The sequence below is a fragment of the Oncorhynchus kisutch genome, linkage group LG13 (assembly GCF_002021735.2).
Source record: "Oncorhynchus kisutch isolate 150728-3 linkage group LG13, Okis_V2, whole genome shotgun sequence".
Classification (NCBI taxonomy): domain Eukaryota; kingdom Metazoa; phylum Chordata; class Actinopteri; order Salmoniformes; family Salmonidae; genus Oncorhynchus; species Oncorhynchus kisutch.
Genome location: NC_034186.2, coordinates 62,408,465 through 62,427,504, shown reverse-complemented (window position 1 = coordinate 62,427,504; position 19,040 = coordinate 62,408,465). Strand labels below are relative to the sequence as shown.

At 43.5% G+C, this 19,040-nt stretch overlaps 1 protein-coding gene across 1 annotated transcript in view; it reads left to right on the top strand.

Moving 5' to 3' along the window:
• Nucleotides 1–1,688: 1,688 nt before the first annotated feature.
• Nucleotides 1,689–19,040, top strand: part of si:dkey-22o22.2 (neural-cadherin) — a 134,054-nt gene continuing 116,702 nt past the window's right edge. The window contains exon 1 of the mRNA XM_031786841.1: nt 1,689–2,830. Coding sequence (XP_031642701.1) covers nt 1,903–2,830 — 928 coding nt within the window. The 5' untranslated portion in view covers nt 1,689–1,902. The remainder of the gene's footprint in view (nt 2,831–19,040) is intronic.

Below are 19,040 nucleotides of genomic sequence, written 5' to 3'. Positions count from 1 at the left end.
ACCATTTGGTATGGTAGGGCCATGGTCTGTATTTCAAGTTTCCACACAATAGTGAGACTTCACTTATGATAATAATGGTGTATTACATTGGGGTCCCATATGGTAAGGCAGCAGACAGTACGGCATGACAAATACATGGTTGCAGGTCCAAGTTCCCCTTGAGCTACACCCAGAAGATGTTGCGTGGGTATCAGAAGTGAGGATGGGTGACCAAGGACAAGCCAACAGAGGTGTGTACTGGAGCCATGTGAGCGATTGGACTTGTGACTGACCCATTGCAGGTATTTGTCCAAATCTTCACTCATCATCATGGTGTGGTCAGTTTATCCTTCAATTAAATTACAATTAATTCAATCTACAGAATAAACAAGGGGTCGTTCTGTAAATGTCAAGGTTTGGCGCAAGCTAATCAATCAGACAGTTTATGTTGACACATTTCAAAGGTGTAACCGTGATGATTATACATTAAGTTATTAAGTTCTGTCTAAACACATTCCATTAAAGGAAAACTCCCCCCCAAAATGATGTATTTTGGTACTTGTTTTATTTGTCCATTGTTGATATTGTCCCAAAAATGTTTTGCATGTCAGCAATCAAGATTTCAAGACATATAACTTTCAAAATACAGAAATACAGCCGGTATGATGAATGTGGCATCATATGAAAAACTGGAAAACTTGATTGCTGACATGCAAAACATTTTGGGACTATATCAACAATGGACTAATGAAATACGTACCAGAAGAAAGTTTTGGGGTTAACTGTCCTTTAAATGCATAAGAAAAACGTACTTAGTCATTTTGGGTACTACAAATGTAAAGATGCACTATGCAGAAATCGCTCTGCTAAAATTCTAATAGTTCGCCTAATTTAAGTTCATGTGAAAACATGAGCAAGTATAGTGTAGAGTATCATTGTACCATCTAAACCGCTGTGAAATATGTTTTCCATAACCAAAAACATTTTATTTTCAGCTGTTTGAAGCTGGTGTACAAAACCGAAAGTAAAATATGCCAAAACGTAAGAACTGGAAGCATAGAGACAGATCTACCACTTCTTAGACTTGCTTTCAATGAGTGACACATCTATAACACACATTTCTATGTGAATTTGGTTGGTGCCCCAAAAGGTTACATTTTGCAGCTTTAATATATTTTGGGGTTTTATTAGACTATTCTATTATATAATGTTGAGAAGCCAAATTGGTTCCCGACGTCATACATTAAAAGCAGAACAATCTACTCCAACCAGGAACCATAAAAAATATAAAAATGTAAAAATAACTTTTGTTTAGCATAAAGCCTTTCTATCAAGGGAGGTAAATCCAGACAACATTTGAGGCCTATAATGTTGCCTGTAGTGCAGCCCAAAAGAACACTGATAACAGTTTGCCAAAACCCAAGAAAACGAATGTGTATTCTGGGGACAAGTCTCTCCAGCAAACAAAACTCACCCATTGCTTACACACAGCATTTTAAATTGTGGGCCTGAATACTAAAAGCTATCCAACGTTCGTCTCCTGCGCAACTAAATCAAACTGCGTGTGGGCTGGCCGATAACTGTCTTTCCGTCCCATTCCGATCTCCGATTGGCTGTGCCTCGAAGGGCGGTGATCATAGTACCACATGGAGCATCTGCAGCGTGTAGCCTATGCCTGTCAGTGTAGAATTCATCCTCTATCTGCTCAAGTGATGCTTCACGGAATAAACTGGAAGCGAACTTGTCACTTTAGCGCTGTTCTTTGAGGGACTGCTACTTTTTCATTGCTGAAGCATTGCACTTTTGGGGACATTTACACCATATATCTACTCACCGAGTATTAATAACAATAATTGTTCTATTATTTATGCCGCAAAAAACTTTTATGTTGTACTAGAGTGACAACACTGATTTGATGGAAACATGACGGGAGCTACAAACGGAACGGTAGCCCTGAAGACATTTTTGCTTGTCGCATTGGTTTCATTTTCAACAGGGAATTCAAAGCTGCCTGTGTATTATGGACAAATTGTGGAGAACTCGCCCGCTGGAACAGTGGTGGATTGGGTAGCTTTACCGGTTGGAAACAACTGTCATGTTTCGGAACTGGACATTGCTTTGGAAGGGAAGGACGCATCAGATTTTCGTTTGGTTTACCATCAAGGAGAACAGCATCTTATTTTGAAATCCACAGAAACTTTGGACAGAGAGTTTATAGCAGTGTACGATTTGAAGGTTGTGCTTTCTGGTTGTTTGAATAGTGCCGTGGTGATTAAAATAGAGGTGCTTGATTCAAACGACAACATACCCCGGTTCATCGAGGGAAACGAAAGGGTAAAAGTTGATGAATTGACCCCTATCGGTTCCGAATTGGTCCGTCTTTTTGCAAAGGATTCCGACGGTGGAATGAATGGCCGGGTAACTTATTACGCATCTCCAAAATGCCAACATGTGTACGTAGTTCCCCAAACCGGACAGGTAATGCTGGTCAGTTCTCTCATTGGTGTCATGAACCTAACAGTCCGTATTTACGCTCAAGATAATGGAGATGTCGCATTGATAAGTAAGCCGGTGACACTTCACCTTGATGTGCAGAGACCTGCTGTCTCGAAGGTTAGGAGGCCCCGAGCGGTCTCCGAGGAACGGTCCTACACAGTGACCGTCTCAGAGGATGTCAAAGTCGGTGACATGATATTCACGGTGCCTGACCAGAAGTTTGAGAAAAAGTGGTTCGAGATAATATCAGAGGCGGACTCCCCGGTTCAGATCGAGAGGGACTCGGGTCGTCTGTATCTCGCGCACAGACTGAAGTCCCCCGCAGAGGTCATGGTCAAAATCCAAAACCTCAGAGGTAAGGATGGAGTGTAAATGCGCGTAAAGTTTTCAGTGTTTTTCCCATTAAAAGTTGCCAGTTGTCTGAGGCATCTGTCTCTTTGGAAAATGTAGGCTTTGCCTATGCCATTGGTACAGTGTTGAATGGGGCTCATTTGGGAAAGTCTCTCTCGCGGTGCACCATTACTATATCCGACACTCATGTGAAACAGTATTTTATAGGTCTAAGCATCATTGTGAGTGAGAGACTCAGCGTATCCTATTGCATTTGCTCAGGGCTTTTAGATCAAGTTTACTTGCTATAGAAAAAAACCATGTTTAGCTATTTATTAGGCTGCAATGTAAAACAATGAATTAAAAAGATAATCGCGCACGTGCGTGGAATCATTTAAAAATTGGACAATAACTTGATATCAGGTGTGAATAAAGTGATGTTTGGTTTGGGTATATTGCTATTTCATCCGTTGGATGCGCGAGCTGAGCTGCAGCACCTTGCGCAGTAGAAGATCAGTTGGCAACGGAACCTGGCATGATCTTATTAATTCAGAATTCCTTATGGCCGATGTTTTTGTTGTTTTGCACAATATATAGCCTCCATTTTGAAGTACAATATATACTTTTATTCAATGAGTCTTAATTCTACTGTATGGCCAGTTGTCATTCAGGCTGTGCGTAATGATATTCATAAGAACCTATTTGGCTATTTATCGCACTCTGGGATGCATGTGTCCGCTCTACGTTGATTACACATCATTGACACGCTAGGTGAAGGTGTTATTTGTTGCCGGCAGGTCGCTAATTGGGTAAACAGGATTATAGCACTTGGATGATGGAAATGTGTGTGTGCCTATGCATGCAAGACACGTCTGCCCACTGTCCCCAGTGCCCAACACATGAGCGTTTTTTTTTTTTGATGACAGTATCAACTGAAATACATGTTATTGCTCGGATTTAGACTGTGATTGAATTCAGACATTAACATCATATCATGAAAAGTTGTCCAGGTGAGGATTTGGCCAAGTCCCTAAATCACGACATCTGCTAGTTTAAGGAAAAGTCTCCTCTGACATGCCAAGTGGATCTAGAGGTAATTAAGTTTTTCAAACGAGAACTCTGCCTCATCCACTGTTTATTTAGAGTAATTGTGATTATTTATTCACATTGACATTCCTAGTCTGGCACATGTGGTTTTACAAACCTAGACAACGGACTTCACAGGAGATAGTTTGTTTGTGTAAGGGACTTTGGAGTCTGGTTTATGCAGTGGTGCTCTCATGCGTAAAGTTAACTAGAATTTTCCGCGCTAAACTCATTACTCAGTATTTATTGCATTGTTGTAATGTTGTGCTACAACATATGATTAAACCACGGAAACCTCAAGTCATGTTCAATTAGCGCGTAATTATTAACACAAGCCTCACCCGGCAAATTAGGTCAACCAACAGATTGTCTACATGATTTATATTGTCGGCGCTGCATAACAATGATATATGAATTAATAAAACCTTACCCTCCCCCGGATACTAACCGAAGCTTCTCCCATGAAGATAATGTCGTCTTACATCGTGTTGAAGTCCTCAATTTGAATATGAGTAGATAGATTATAATATAGATGTTGTGCTGCTAGGAGGAATGTTCTTGTACACGCTGCAGAGATGAGGAAAATACTTTTCTTGTGATACTGGAGCAAGTTCAAATGGAATAACGACCGAAATGTACTGTGTGGAATTGTCAAAATGGAGCAGGGACACTTTTAACTATCAGCATAACCAAAACGCTTGAGAGAGCCCCCCCACAAGAGTCTATACACAGACCCAGTGTGCCTGTGTAGTCTTTATGTCAAACTATAACGCTGATGTCTGCATGTGTTGTAAGGATGTCTGCATGTGTGATCACTGCACATCCCAATTATAGCCTAGGCCTATATATTCTTAATGGTGTTCAAGTGTTTGTTTGTGAGATTTGTTTGATAATGCATATTATCTCCCCTTATAGCCAATTAAAAGTATTACATTCACTGCATAATGTGTTAAGCACATGCAGCTTAGATACATTCACTGGCATGGGGAATGTCTTGGAGTAAACCACATGTAATCAGAAGTATTGTTCTCCTCTCTTGCGGCCATGCCAGGGAGAGCGCCAATGCAAAGGTCTTTGGGGACATAATTACTGTTGAAACTATTGTCTAGCCGAGTGCCACTGTGCCACATTCCGTTTGAGTGTGTTAGAAGAGGAATGGTTCTAAAGAGTAGATGCTTTCAGATAACACAATCGGCCCCAAGTGTGTGGATGGGTCTAGATTACTTCCCACCCCTTTGTTTGTCTTTCCACACACACACACACACACACACACACACACACACACACACACACACACACACACACACACACACACACACACACACACACACACACACACACACACACACACACACACACACACACACACACACACACAGTGTTTCTCTTTCTCCTCACTTTTCGTATTTGTCTTCCATGTCTGGCACTTCTTAGGCCTTTCAATGCTAGCTGTAGAACAGATTCAAGTACTGTATTTATTTCTGGATGTGAATTGAAGTTGTCTTTCACTTGAAGAAAGCTCAATATTACTGATCTGTTATGTGCTGTACATACATGCATTCATGTGTGTTCCTACATTTGTGTCTTCCCATGTGTCCTTGTAGGCCACATTGACCTTGCTTAAACCTGTGAGTGGGAAGACAAGGTTCAGAGGACACTAGTGTTGGTGACTCAACTTTGGTGTCAAATACCATTTAATTAACAAGCCGGTCACACACACAGTGGTTTGTCTTGAGCCATTATAGCATTATATGTATACACGGCTGGGGGGGAATTATGTGTATAAAGGGGACTTATGCATTTCCAGGGCACAGGGCAGTGTGCCCCCTTCCAATATCAAGGCCAGGCAGGCTCTCCATCTGGCTTTGCGCCCCTTATCCTAAGAAGAATTAGTGGTCCATTGGTCATATTTGTTTTCCATGTGGTTTCCTTTCAAACATTTTGATTTCTGCAGTCCTGGTTAGTTGCTTTAGGGGGGCTCGGCACTCCGCCCTCAGCACATGTAGGTGAAACACTGCAAGTAGAGCCGACTCAAAGTGTGTGCATGTGTGTGTCTACAGTACAATGCTGAGGGGCACTTTTTCCCAAGTCTCTATCTCCATGATGTGTGTATTGGCTTAGTAAATGCCGATAATGGATTGTGTGTGTCGAGTGTGTGGGAGAGCTCCGTTCCTTCCATTCCCCTGCCCTAGAGGGATCCAGGGATAGCACCCATGAAAGTTTGGAAAACCTCTGCGAGAAACAACTTTATCTTTCCCCAAACACAGCAGGGAGAGCTGGCCCTGGGGTGATGGAATGAGTGAAAAAGAAAGGGAGGCAGAGGGAGAGAAATGAGAGAGACTAGAAAGTACCTTCGTCAGCTGGCGGAAAAGGAGGTTGATAAATTGGGGCCCACACACTGTAGAGCTTACAGACACCAGACTGACTGGGCTTGCTGCTGACTGGACTTTTCTGGAGTGGCTCTCTGTTCTTCCAGTTAGATTAGAAGTTACTGTGGAGGAGCCGGATGCCAGAAATCACACTTTGTGTCTGTCTCAGTACCACATTTGAATAATATCCCGGACATAAGGATTTGATATAAACGTATGTGAGTGTGAACTGTGTTGGTGTACTCATATATCTCAGGCTTACATGTAGTACCTGGGGATTGCTGTTTGAGAGTAGGTTGGTGTGAGCTTATCTTTTCCCCTTCTCCTGTCCTTTATTTAGGTGTGTCATCAAATTATAACGGTGCAAAAAGTATGCCTACATACATTTTCTCCGCTTGGGTGCCCTTGGGTGACACATTTGGATGTCAGGCGCGGCTTGATAGGGTTTCTTTCTTCCTTCCTTCCCCTCTTTCTCTTTATTTATCTATTTCTGGCCTCACCCTGGGCTAAAGCAACCAGACATTGTACCTCTAGCCTTGCTGTACCACCAGCGTCTCCTCCTTCTGACTCCACTTCTGACAATTAAACCCTTCTCCCATCTGCTGTTTACTGTATGGCTTCGAGACATGCCTGTGGACCTGTATGCATCATTAAAAATGCGTACACATGCCATGTTAGCTCAGTGGTATAGGAGGAGAAAGGGGAATGTGTGTGTAGTTGTGGTACACATATGGGCGTTTATGTATTGGTTTATACTTCTATCTAATCTATATGCGTATTTATGTATTTCTGTTGATAGTCCTGTGTGTTTATTTTTGCCAGTGTGTGTTTGCCTGTACCTCGGTGTGTGGCCTTCGGCTGTGTGTGTGTGTGCAGAAGGAGGAGAGCACTGGAGGATAAATCATTGTGAGGAAGCTAAACCTCTCCAGAATGGTCTTTTTTTGGACCAAATGAGGCCCTGAAGAACTGTTTGGGTCTGCCTGAATCAGCGTTACAGCTGTACGGGCATGCACACACAAGGACAGGGACTTGGACTTAGCCTCGGGATATAGTGATGGTCTCTCTCTCTCTCTCTCTCTCTCTCTCTCTCTCTCTCTCTCTCTCTCTCTCTCTCTCTCTCTCTCTCTCACTCTCTCATAATTGAACTTCATGCCAGAGTGAGGCTCAGCCCTCTCCATTGTGTTATAATAGGTTATTGACAGCCGCTCCACACTAGCCCTAGGGAGACCATTTTTTATGACGAACTAGGACAAGGTCACTCGAACCTCTGCTGGCCCCCGAACATCCTGACCCACCCGCACCGGAAGACACCCTCCCATATATACACGCACTCGCACATACACAGGCACACACATACAGTGCCTTCAGAAAGTATTCATATCCCTTGACTTATTCCACATTTTGTGTTACAGCCTGAATTCAAAATTGATGAAATAGATTATTTTTCTCACCCACCTACAACATGTTTTTTGAAAGGTTTGCAAATGTAATGAAAATTAAATACAGCAGTATCTAGTTTACAATAGTATTCACACCACTGAGTCAATAATAAGTTCCTCGGCGTACACATCACGGACAAACTGAATTGGTCCACCCACACAGACAGCGTCGTGAAGAAGGCGCAGCAGCGGCTCTTCAACCTCAGGAGGCTGAAGAAATTCGGCTTGTCACCAAAAGCACTCACAAACTTCTACAGATGCACAGTCGGGCTGTATCACCGCCTGGTACGGCAACTGCTCCACCCACAACCGTAAGGCTCTCCAGAGGGTAGTGAGGTCTACACAACGCATCACCGGGGGCAAACTACCTGCCCTCCAGGACACCTACACCACCCGATGTCACAGGAAGGCCATAAAGATCATCAAGGACAACAACCACCTGAGCCACTACCTGTTCACCCCGCTATCATCCAGAAGGCGAGGTCAGTACAGGTGCATCAAAGCAGAGACAGAGAGACTGAAAAACAGCTTCTATCTCAAGGCCATCAGACTGTTAAACAGCCACCACTAACATTGAGTGGCTGCTGCCAACACACTGACTCAACTCCAGCCACTTTAATAATGGGAATTGATGGAAATTGATGTAAAATATATCACTAGCCACTTTAAACAATGCTACTTAATATAATGTTTACATACCCTACATTACTCATCTCATATGTATATGTATATACTGTACCCTGTATCATCTACTGCATCTTTATGTAATACATGTATCACTAGCCACTTTAAACTATGCCACTTTGCCTACATACCCTACATTACTCATCTCATATGTATATACTGTACTCGATACCATCTACTGCATCTTGCCTATGCCGTTCTGTACCATCACTCATTCATATATATTTATGTACATATTCTTTATCCCTTTACATTTGTGTGTATAAGGTAGTAGTTTTGGAATTGTTAGGTTAGATTACTCGTTGGTTATTACTGCATTGTCGGAACTAGAAGCACAAGCATTTCACTACACTTGCATTAACATCTGCTAACCATGTGTATGTGACAAATACATTTGATTTGATTTGACTTTGTAGAAGCACCGTTGGCAGCAATTACAGCTGTGAGTGTAACGTCTGCTTCCAACTCACACTCTCAAAGATCCCCTGAACGTAGATCCCCTGAACACAACGTGCTATTGGAACACAGGAGTGATGGTTGCTGATAATCGGCCTCTGTATGCCTATGTAGATTTTCCATAAAAAATCTGCCGTTTCCAGCTACAGTACTCATTCACAACATCAACAATGTCTACACTGTATTTCTGATCAATTTGATGTTATTTTAATGGACAAACAATGAGCTTTTCTTTCAAAAACATGGACATGTATAAGTGACGCCAAACTTTTGAATGGTAGTGTATCTTATGTGGCTTGTTAAGCACATTTTTACTCCTGAACTTATTTAGGCTTGCCATAACAAAGGAGTTGAGTACTTATGGACTCAAGACATTTCAGCTTTTCATTTGTAAACATTTTGAAAAACATAATTCCTCTTTGACATTATGGGGTATTGTGTGTAGGCAAGTGACAAAAAATCTCTATTTAATCCATTTTAAATTCAGGATGTAACGCAACAAAATGTGGAAAAAGTCATGTGGTGTGAATACTTTCTGAAGGCACTGTATGTACACAAATCGAATCTCCCCTGCCACTGCTAATCTTAATTGTGAAATTGGACACGCTCAAACTTGTACGCTGGGATTTATATTCATTCCTGGAGACACATAAATAAACACTTCTGAAATCCCTCTCCATCAACAGCAGAGGCAGCTTGCACTTGAAATGCTCTCGTTAAAAAAAGAAAGACAATATACACACTGTGATCAGGGATTTAGGCATTCCGTTTCTCTCACAGCTAATGATAGGAGTTTTTAGATGTGTGTGTGCAGCCCTTCTGCCCAGCCCAGCTATGTTGTTCCATCAACAGATCAATGGACTGTATGTCCCTGCTTTTCTAGTGTTCAGAGCCCCCAGAGGAGAACAGTGTGCAGTTTTGATGTCAGTCGTGCAGCCAGCATCTGGGAAGGTGTTTGTGTATGTGGTCATTGGGAAGGTGTTTGTGTGTGTGGTCATTGGGAAGGTGTTTGTGTGTGTGGTCATTGAGAAGGAATGGAATGTGACATGCATTCATTTATTATAGACTCGCTCATAGGCTCATGAGCTAGAACGTCTCATCATCCCAGTATCACTGATTATTGTAAAATAGACACATTGCTTATTGGAAACTCGTGACAGGCACACGAAAATCTAATGTTTTTGTGCGCAGAACGCGATTTCGTATACAGTGCATTTCAATCCCAGTTAAAGACTGTTCAACTGAGTACAGGCTGAGAAATGCTCCTCGGAGTCAGATGTGGATAACAGGTAACCCTTTGCTAGGGAGCTGACATCCAAACCACCCTTTGTGAGAATGGGGTTTGAATGACGGGCCTTCATGTGGTGGTGGAGAGGTACAAGGTTGTTTGGAAGACTGTTGCTGTAAAACAGCAAGTGAGTGACACGAGAGGTGAGTTTACATATAAATACTCCCCTAGATTTATGTCCATTGGTTGAAAGAAACAAAAGGGATTGTTGCACAATTGAGCCCATAGGTTAAACAGCAAGCGTGGTGACATCGCCTTAGTGTGCCGTGATCATAGGCTGAAGTTAACAGGTCAATTCGTCACGCTTGCTAATAGTAAAGGAGGAGGAGAGGCGTGGTAACATTATAAACGCTACCATATGAATGCCCGCCATGCCCGTGAGATAGGAAGCTATATTAATATATTATGCTTAGAGGCTGCGTGTTCGAATCTCATCACTGATAATTTTAGCACTTTAGCTAATTAGCAGTTTTGCAACTACTTACTGCTTTTAAACTGCTTTGCAACTACTTCGATTGTTAGCCAACCCTTCCACTAACCTTAACCCTTTAACTTCTTAGCTAGCATGTTACCTAACCCTAACATTTAACTCCTAACCTTAAAGTCAGCCACCTAGCTAACGTTAGCCACAACAATTGGAATTTGTGTAATGGGTTATGAAGAAAGAAAATTGTGTAATGCACACAAAATGCGTTTTACCTGTCACGAATTTCGAATATGTAATTTGTGTCTATTTCACAATTAGCTGTGATAGTGTGTTGGTCCCATGTAACGATAGAGATAGCATGTGCTATGCCCCTGTTTGGAGTAGTGTCTCTCTGTTTCTCTTTTTACACCCCTCCTATCTCCTTATTCTTTCTCACACATATTACTAGACCTCCATTATAAGGTAGAAACACACTTTACATAGGAGATTGTGCCATTTCAGGGCAGTTACAGAGAACCCCCCCCCCCCTGTGCCCCCAGACGGGCCTTCTCTAGCTGATCTAATATGGACAGAGCTGTGCTCAGGAGTTCCTCTACAGCCTGAGGGTGGCAGAGATCTAATCCCTCCTGTTCCTCCCCATCCCTCACTTTAGCCTGCTAAGGCCTGGTCTCACTACAATGGGATGAAGATGCCCTTAGACACTGATCTAAGGCCAGTGGTTTCCTCCCCCAGTGGTTAAGGTTATGATGTGTGGGGGATGAGCTGATCCTATATCTGCGCTTGAAGGCAACTTGTACTTGGAATGCTGTAGCAGCCTCACTCAGGTTAATGAGGTGCAGTGTTGTGGTAGTGGATGCTCATTATGGGACTAGACTCCAGGCATGGACCGCATAACCAAGCTGTTGTTGAGGAACACCCGGGCCTCCCATACAGCTCACAGAGCACCACGTGAGGAGACACCTGCACCGCGACAGAGGAGCACACACACACACACACACACACACACACACACACACACACACACACACACACACACACACACACACACACACACACACACACACACACACACACACACACACACACACACACACACACACATATTAGAGTACATATACACCCATGCTGTCATTATTCTCAAATTCCCCCATCTTGTAGGTAATGACTTGCACAGAGACGTCTTACCAGGGAAGTTGTGAAGCTGTGTGGATGTATATAATTGATTTGATTATATCATTACTATTAGTTAACCCATAATAGGGCTTCTAATTAGGTTTTTAGTTTTGAATCTTGCGAGCCACAAACAAACTTTTGCCCTGTTGGAGAGAGTTATGTGAAATGAGGGGTAGATGAGAAGGGCACAAAAACCCATCAACATGTTTCGGAAAGTCCCTGGGCAGTTGAAACCTGTGATGGGAAATCAATATTATGTAAGAATGGAGGCCAGAGAATATCCCACCATGTTGTTATCGATTTGGTACGGGGGCCGCTGTCATAGACCATCATTTGCATAGGGCTGTGAAGAGCTCCTTTTTGAATTGCCAACTTCAAAGGGGGAGAAATAAACTGCCTAAAAAAGGGACTCGTTTAAAGATTTAAAGGCTGCAGAAATCAATTAATCAAACAGAGCGCCGAGCTCTGAGGTTGTGCACGGCAGAAAATCAACAAACAAACGCAGGCGGTGGGAGATTTCACGTTGAATTGGGGGCTTTATTTGAGATTGGAGGCAAATGGGAGTAAACTACCCGTGTAAAAGAGTAATTCCCTAGTTTACCCAGGCCCACCCCCTGGTAGTTGGAGAAACAAGCTCTTAAAGTGTATGTATCCAGGCGTATTTGTGAGGGTATGTGTATATGTGTGTGATACTCAAGGGTGTGTGTGTGTGTGTGTGTGTGTGTGTGTGTGTGTGTATGTGTGTGTGTTAGTGTGTGCATGCGTATTTGTGAGGGTATGTGATACTCAAGGGACAAAATAATTCACACCTCGCCAGAGCAAAGACATGAGAATACATTAAGTGCCATCAGTACCCTAGCTTGAGTGTGTGTGTGTGTGTGTGTGTGTGTGTGTGTGTGTGTGTGTGTGTGTGTGTGTGTGTGTGTGTGTGTGTGTGTGTGTGCATGCGTGTGTGGACGTGTTTAACTATACTTGTGGGGACCAGAAGTTGTAAACAGACAAGGATTTGACCAACTGGGGACATTTTGTTGGTCCCCACAAGGTCAAATGCTATTTCTATAGGGTTTAACGTGAGGGTTAAAGTTAGGGTTAAGGATAGGGTTAGGTTTAAGAGGATTTCTGTTTATGCTGGTATCAAACCTTGGGTTGCACGGGTCTATTGCAACTGTCTGCCCTGTTTCTATATTGTACATCCGTTAGGGAAAATAGGATTTTGAATGTGACTGAATTGTGTGTCCCCACAAGGTTAGTTGTACAAGACTGTGTGTGTGTGTGTGTGTGTGTGTGAGTGTGCGCGCGCGCGGACGCATTTTTGTGTGTGTATGCATGCATGTGGATGAATGCAAACAAAATGAAACACCCATTGTGTCTTCTAACCAGAGACTGGCGCAAAACGGTGCTTCCATGGCAATATCAGAATTGGGCTGTCTGTCTAAATGCAGCCAAGGAGGCACAGAGCAAAATTACAATGCTGCTTGGCAAATCATCTTAAATCAGATTCTGAACTATCACCCACAAAAACACATGGCATGTCTTCACAGCAGATATCTAAAAACTCCAAAGTGATTTTTATCTTCTTGACTAATTAACCAAACCCTGGAACATACATCAAAAGCCCATCCAATCAGGCTTTTTGGGGGAGGAGAGCCTTGTTATTTTCCAAGCTCATTTAATACGATTTTTCTCCTTCTTATTAATTGAGGTTTTGCTCGCTGGTTTGTTTCATCCAGGTCATTGGGGGAGGGTCTAGGCAACAGAAACTTCATGGGGAGCTGAAACTAGAAGTGAGCATGACTCAGGTTTTTCACTCTATCTGATAGAGAACCGTCGGTAAAGCTTTACTTTACAGTCCTGCTTTAGCTATTTGCCTGGTAGGCTATAGGCTTCCTGTTACTTCGAAGAATTCAACACAATTGATACCAGCTTCACTTAAAAGCATGTTTAAATCAATACATTCAACTAACAAAATTACACTGAACAAAAATATACACGCATCATGTAAAGTGTTGGTCCAATGTTGAATGAGCTGAAATAAAAAATCACAAAAGCACAAAAACCTTATTTCTCTCAAATGTTCTGCACAAATTTGTTTACATCCCTGTTAGTGAGCATTTCTCCTTTGCCAAGATAATCCATCCACCTGACAGGTGTGGCATATCAAGAAGCTGATTAAACTGCATGATCATTACACAGGTGCAACTTGTGCTGGGGACAATAAACGGCCACTTTCAAATGTGCAGTTTTGTTGCACAACACAATGCCACAGATGTCTCGATTGTTGAGGGAGTGTGCAATTGGCATGCTGAATACAGGAATGTCCACCAGAGCTGTTGCCAGAGAATTGAATGTTCATTTCTGTAAGCCACCGCCAACATAATTTTAGAGAGTTTGACAGTACGTCCAACCGGCCTCACAACCGCAGACCATGTTTAACCACACCAGCCCAGGACCTCCACATCTAGCTTCTTCACCTTCAGGATGGTCTGAGGGGGGTGCTGAGGAGTATTTCTATCTGTTATAAATCCCTTTTGTGGGGAAAAACACACTCTGATTGGCTGGGCCTGTCTCCCTAGTGTGTGGGCCTGGCTGCCAAGTGGGTGGGCCTATGCATTGGCTGCACCCCTTCCCAGTCATGTGAAATCCATAGATTAGGGCCTAATGAATTCATATCAATTGACTGATTTCCTTACAAGAACTCCGTGAAATCTTTGAAATTGTTGCATGTTGCGTTTATATTTTTGTTCAGTATACAGTATATTGAGCAGCTTTCTGAAGACTAGAAGCTCAGTAAAAAAAACTAGTAAAACAATCCACAAAGGCACATCTAACGCAAAGGCGTATCACCCCATGGGGGCATGCAGTACATCCACACACGCTCAGCCCCGCCACTCACACAGCAACATGAAAAGAAAGGCCTTTGATATACCGCAGGCCTACATGAGGACATCTTATCACTGTTATTTCTGGGCCTAATTTCTGAATTTCATACGGGGATTACATCATCTCACGGTCCAGTATCCTGGTGGAAATTACACTGAATTATTAACCAGTCCCGATGTGATGAACTATTAATGATATTAAACAACAAAACGCAACGCGGGGCCTAAAATATGATGTGATCTGAAGTGGGGAGTTACTCATACTTTATTGGGTGATACCCAGTATCTGGGTCATGAGTGTGTGCACATACAGTGGGGCAAAAAAGTATTTAGTCAGCCACCAATTGTGCAAGTTCTCCCACTTAAAAAGATGAGAGAGGCCTGTAATTTTCATCATAGGTACACTTCAACTATGACAGACAAAATGAGAAAAAGAATCCAGAAAATCAGAAAATAAGTATTTGGTCAACTACAAACAAGCAAGATTTCTGTCTCTCACAGACCTGTAACTTCTTCTTTAAGAGGCTCCTCTGTCCTCCACTCGTTACCTGTATTAATGGCACCTGTTTGAACATGTTATCAGTATAAAAGACACCTGTCCACAACCTCAAACAGTCACTCCAAACTCCACTATGGCCAAGACCAAAGAGCTGTCAAAGGACACCAGAAACAAAATTGTAGACCTGCACCAGGCTGGGAAGACTGAATTTGCAATAGGTAAGCAGCTTGGTTTGAAGAAATCAACTGTGGGAGCAATTATTAGGAAATGGAAGACATACAAGACCACTGATAATCTCCCACGATCTGGGGCTCCATGCAAGATCTCACCCCGTGGGGTCAAAATGATCACAAGAACGGTGAGCAAAAATCCCAGAACCACACGGCAGGACCTAGTGAATGACCTGCAGAGAGCTGGAACCAAAGTAACAAAGCCTACCATCAGTAACACACTACGCCGCCAGGGACTCAAATCCTGCAGTGCCAGACGTGTCCCCCTGCTTAAGCCAGTACATGTCCAGGCCCATCTGAAGTTTGCTAGAGAGCATTTGGATGATCCAGAAGAAGATTGGGAGAATGTCGTATGGTCAGATGAAACCAAAATAGAACTTTTTGGTAAAAACTCAACTCGGAGGACAAAGAATGCTGAGTTGCATCCAAAGAACAGCATAACTACTGTGAAGCATGTGGGTGGAAACATCATGCTTTGGGGCTGTTTTTCTGCAAAGGGACCAGGACGACTGATCCGTGTAAAGGAAAGAATGAATGGGGCCATGTATCGTGAGATTTTGAGTGAAAACCTCCTTCCATCAGCAAGGTCATTGAATATGAAACGTGGCTGGGTCTTTCAGCATGACAATGATCCCAAACACACTGCCCATGCAATGAAGGAGTGGCTTCGTAAGAAGCATTTCAAGGTCCTGGAGTGGCCTAGCCAGTCTCCAGAGCTCAACCCCATAGAAATTATTTGGAGGGAGTTGAAAGTCTGTGTTGCCCAGCAACAGCCCCAAAACATCACTGCTCTAGAGGAGATTTGCATGGAGGAATGGGCCAAAATACCAGCAACAGTGTGTGAAAACCTTGTGAAGACTTACAGAAAACGTTTGACCTCTGTCATTGCCAACAAAGGGTATATAACAAAGTATTGAGATAAACTTTTGTTATTGACCAAATACTTATTTTCCACCATAATTTGCAAATAAATTCATTAAAAACCCTACAATGTGATTTTCTGGATTTTTTTCTCATTTTGTCTGTCATAGTGAAAGTGTACCTATGATGAAAATTACAGGCCTCTCTCATCTTTTTAAGTGGGAGAACTTGCACAATTGGTGGCTGACTAAATACTTTTTTGCCCCACTGTATGTATGACCACCCGTCACCGGTAGCAGCAGTTGTGTCTGGGTGTGGATCTGAACGTGAACTCAGCACTTGAAAGGGCAGTTGATGTGTGTGTGTTTGTGTGTGTTTTATGGGTTGTAAGGTCCTATGGGGGTCGGTTCACCTCCCAGAGGTTCAGACTGGCTGCCGGCTGATTTATGAACACTGAGAACACAGACCCCCTTAATAAGCTAACTTTACCTCTGAAGTTTTTACACACACACACACACACACACACACACACACACACACACACACACACACACACACACACACACACACACACACACACACACACACACACCATGTTCCCACTTCTTCCTTGATCCCTCTCTCTTTTCATGCAGTTTAGAACCGTCAGTTAGAACTTGGTCCTTGGTTTACACAAGAAGCCTCTCTATTATGACCTTTGACCCTGATTACATGGCCCTTCGCCTGACCTATCAGGTTTCTATCTTTATCTGTGGAAAAGGTGAGATGTTAGTTAAAGGTTCCTCTGCTGACGGCATACTGTCCATGGGTCAGGGCTGTTAAAGTACCTGACGCTGTCGCTCCAAAATGTCCTTTCATCTCTAACTTTGAATCGTGGTCAAATGTCTTTTCACGGTCCCCGAGTTCTCTGCGGCAGGATCGCACCAAATCCCCCCTCTATCGGCACAAAGGAAGAGTGACAGAACGGCCTGCCTCTTTCTTTCCTATTCCACCGCTGTGGGATGGAGGGGGATGAGGGAGGAGGGGAGGGGATGGATGAGGGAAGCGCTTCGGGAATTTATGGCTCCAATCAAAGCCCTTTCATCTGGCGCAGTGCGCCTCTAATAATTGAAAAGCAACGTTGTCACCATTTGATGGCCCTTTTGCATTAGACAAAGTTCCCCATCATCAATAATTCAGTGGTGAAATGAGAGGCAGGCATCATTACCAGGATAAGAGATTCTATACTCGCTCTTAACTCGTCTTCCTTTTCCCCTTCCCCTTCTTTGTTCCCTCTTCTTCTTCATTCCGTCCGCACACACGAGAGAAGCTCGGCATACTTTTACAAGCTTTTTGGATTCCCTAATCCACTTAGTGAGGACGGTGTGTTGAATGAAGAGTCTTTTGGAAGGTTGACTGCTCTCTGTCTGTGTGCTAGGTTGACTGCTCTCTGTCTGTGTGCTAGGTTGACTGCTCTCTGTCTGTGTGCTAGGTTGACTGCTCTCTGTCTGTGTGCTAGGTTGACTGCTCTCTGTATGTGTGCTAGGTTGACTGCTCTCTGTCTGTGTGCTAGGTTGACTGCTCTCTGTCTGTGTGCTAGGTTGACTGCTCTCTGTATGTGTGCTAGGTTGACTGCTCTCTGTATGTGTGCTAGGTTGACTGCTCTCTGTCTGTGTGCTAGGTTGACTGCTCTCTGTCTGTGTGCTAGGTTGACTGCTCTCTGTCTGTGTGCTAGGTTGACTGCTCTCTGTCTGTGTGCTAGGTTGACTGCTCTCTGTCTGTGTGCTAGGTTGAGTGCTCTCTGTATGTGTGCTAGGTGGGCTGGAAGCCTGTGAAGAGAGTGGCTAAGACTGGCTGGACTAAGGCAATGGGGAAGAAAGTCCTGCAAATGTTCAATCACAATTTATTTTCACTGGCATATGAGAGGAAAGAGAGGTGAAAATGAGCCCTCTGATTGCATGTGGTGGGTCGGTTGTCTGACCTTTGACGTTTTGTGCTGACCTCATGAGGGGGATGAAGAGCACATACAGGGAGTGTGTCAAGATGCAGAGCGCATGGGAAGTGTGTGTTGAGACCTTCCTCCTCTCCACCCTGAAAGCACATTCGTGAGGTCCCCCCCCCCATGTGTTTGATCTCTTCGTCTAACCTGCCGAGGCTATCTGGCATTCTGGAGGACAGCCTTTGAGGTCCGTCTCCCCGGGCCTTCCCTGTCAGACATTAAAGCAGCACTCCAGAGCACTGGCCTGTTACTGAGGTCTGTATCAAAAGAAGCAGAGTGGTGGAGTAGGAAGATGTCTTAGGTTGTCTGTCGTTGGCATTGCAAGGTGTCATAGACAGAGACACTATTCGTTTCTATGGTCATGTTAGGGTGAAAAACATTTGTTTAAAAAATAAGTGTTTACATTCATGTTCATCAGTGCAGGAGACTGTATTCGTTGGCCCACTTGAAAGTTATCTCTCTGTACAGTATTGTTAACCCCCCCCCCCCACCCCACTAACACAATGCTGGAGAAAACTATGCTATTGTATGTGTGTGGGACAATGTACATCTATCTCTGTGTGTGCCCATGTGTACCCCTACCCCAACACATTCACATACACACACACACACACACACACACACACACACACACACACACACACACACACCCACACACACACACACACACACACACACACACACACACACACACACACACACCTCTGGGCCAGTAGCTAGCATCTCTGTATTTAAGCGGAAGTGTGCATGTGGGTGTTTGTCTGTGTGTGAGAGCTCTGATGTGTGAGTGCTAATTGTGCTTCACATCGCACTTTGCTGTTGTTGTTCTCTCCCAGCTGGAGTTCAACAGAGAGGCATTGAGGAAG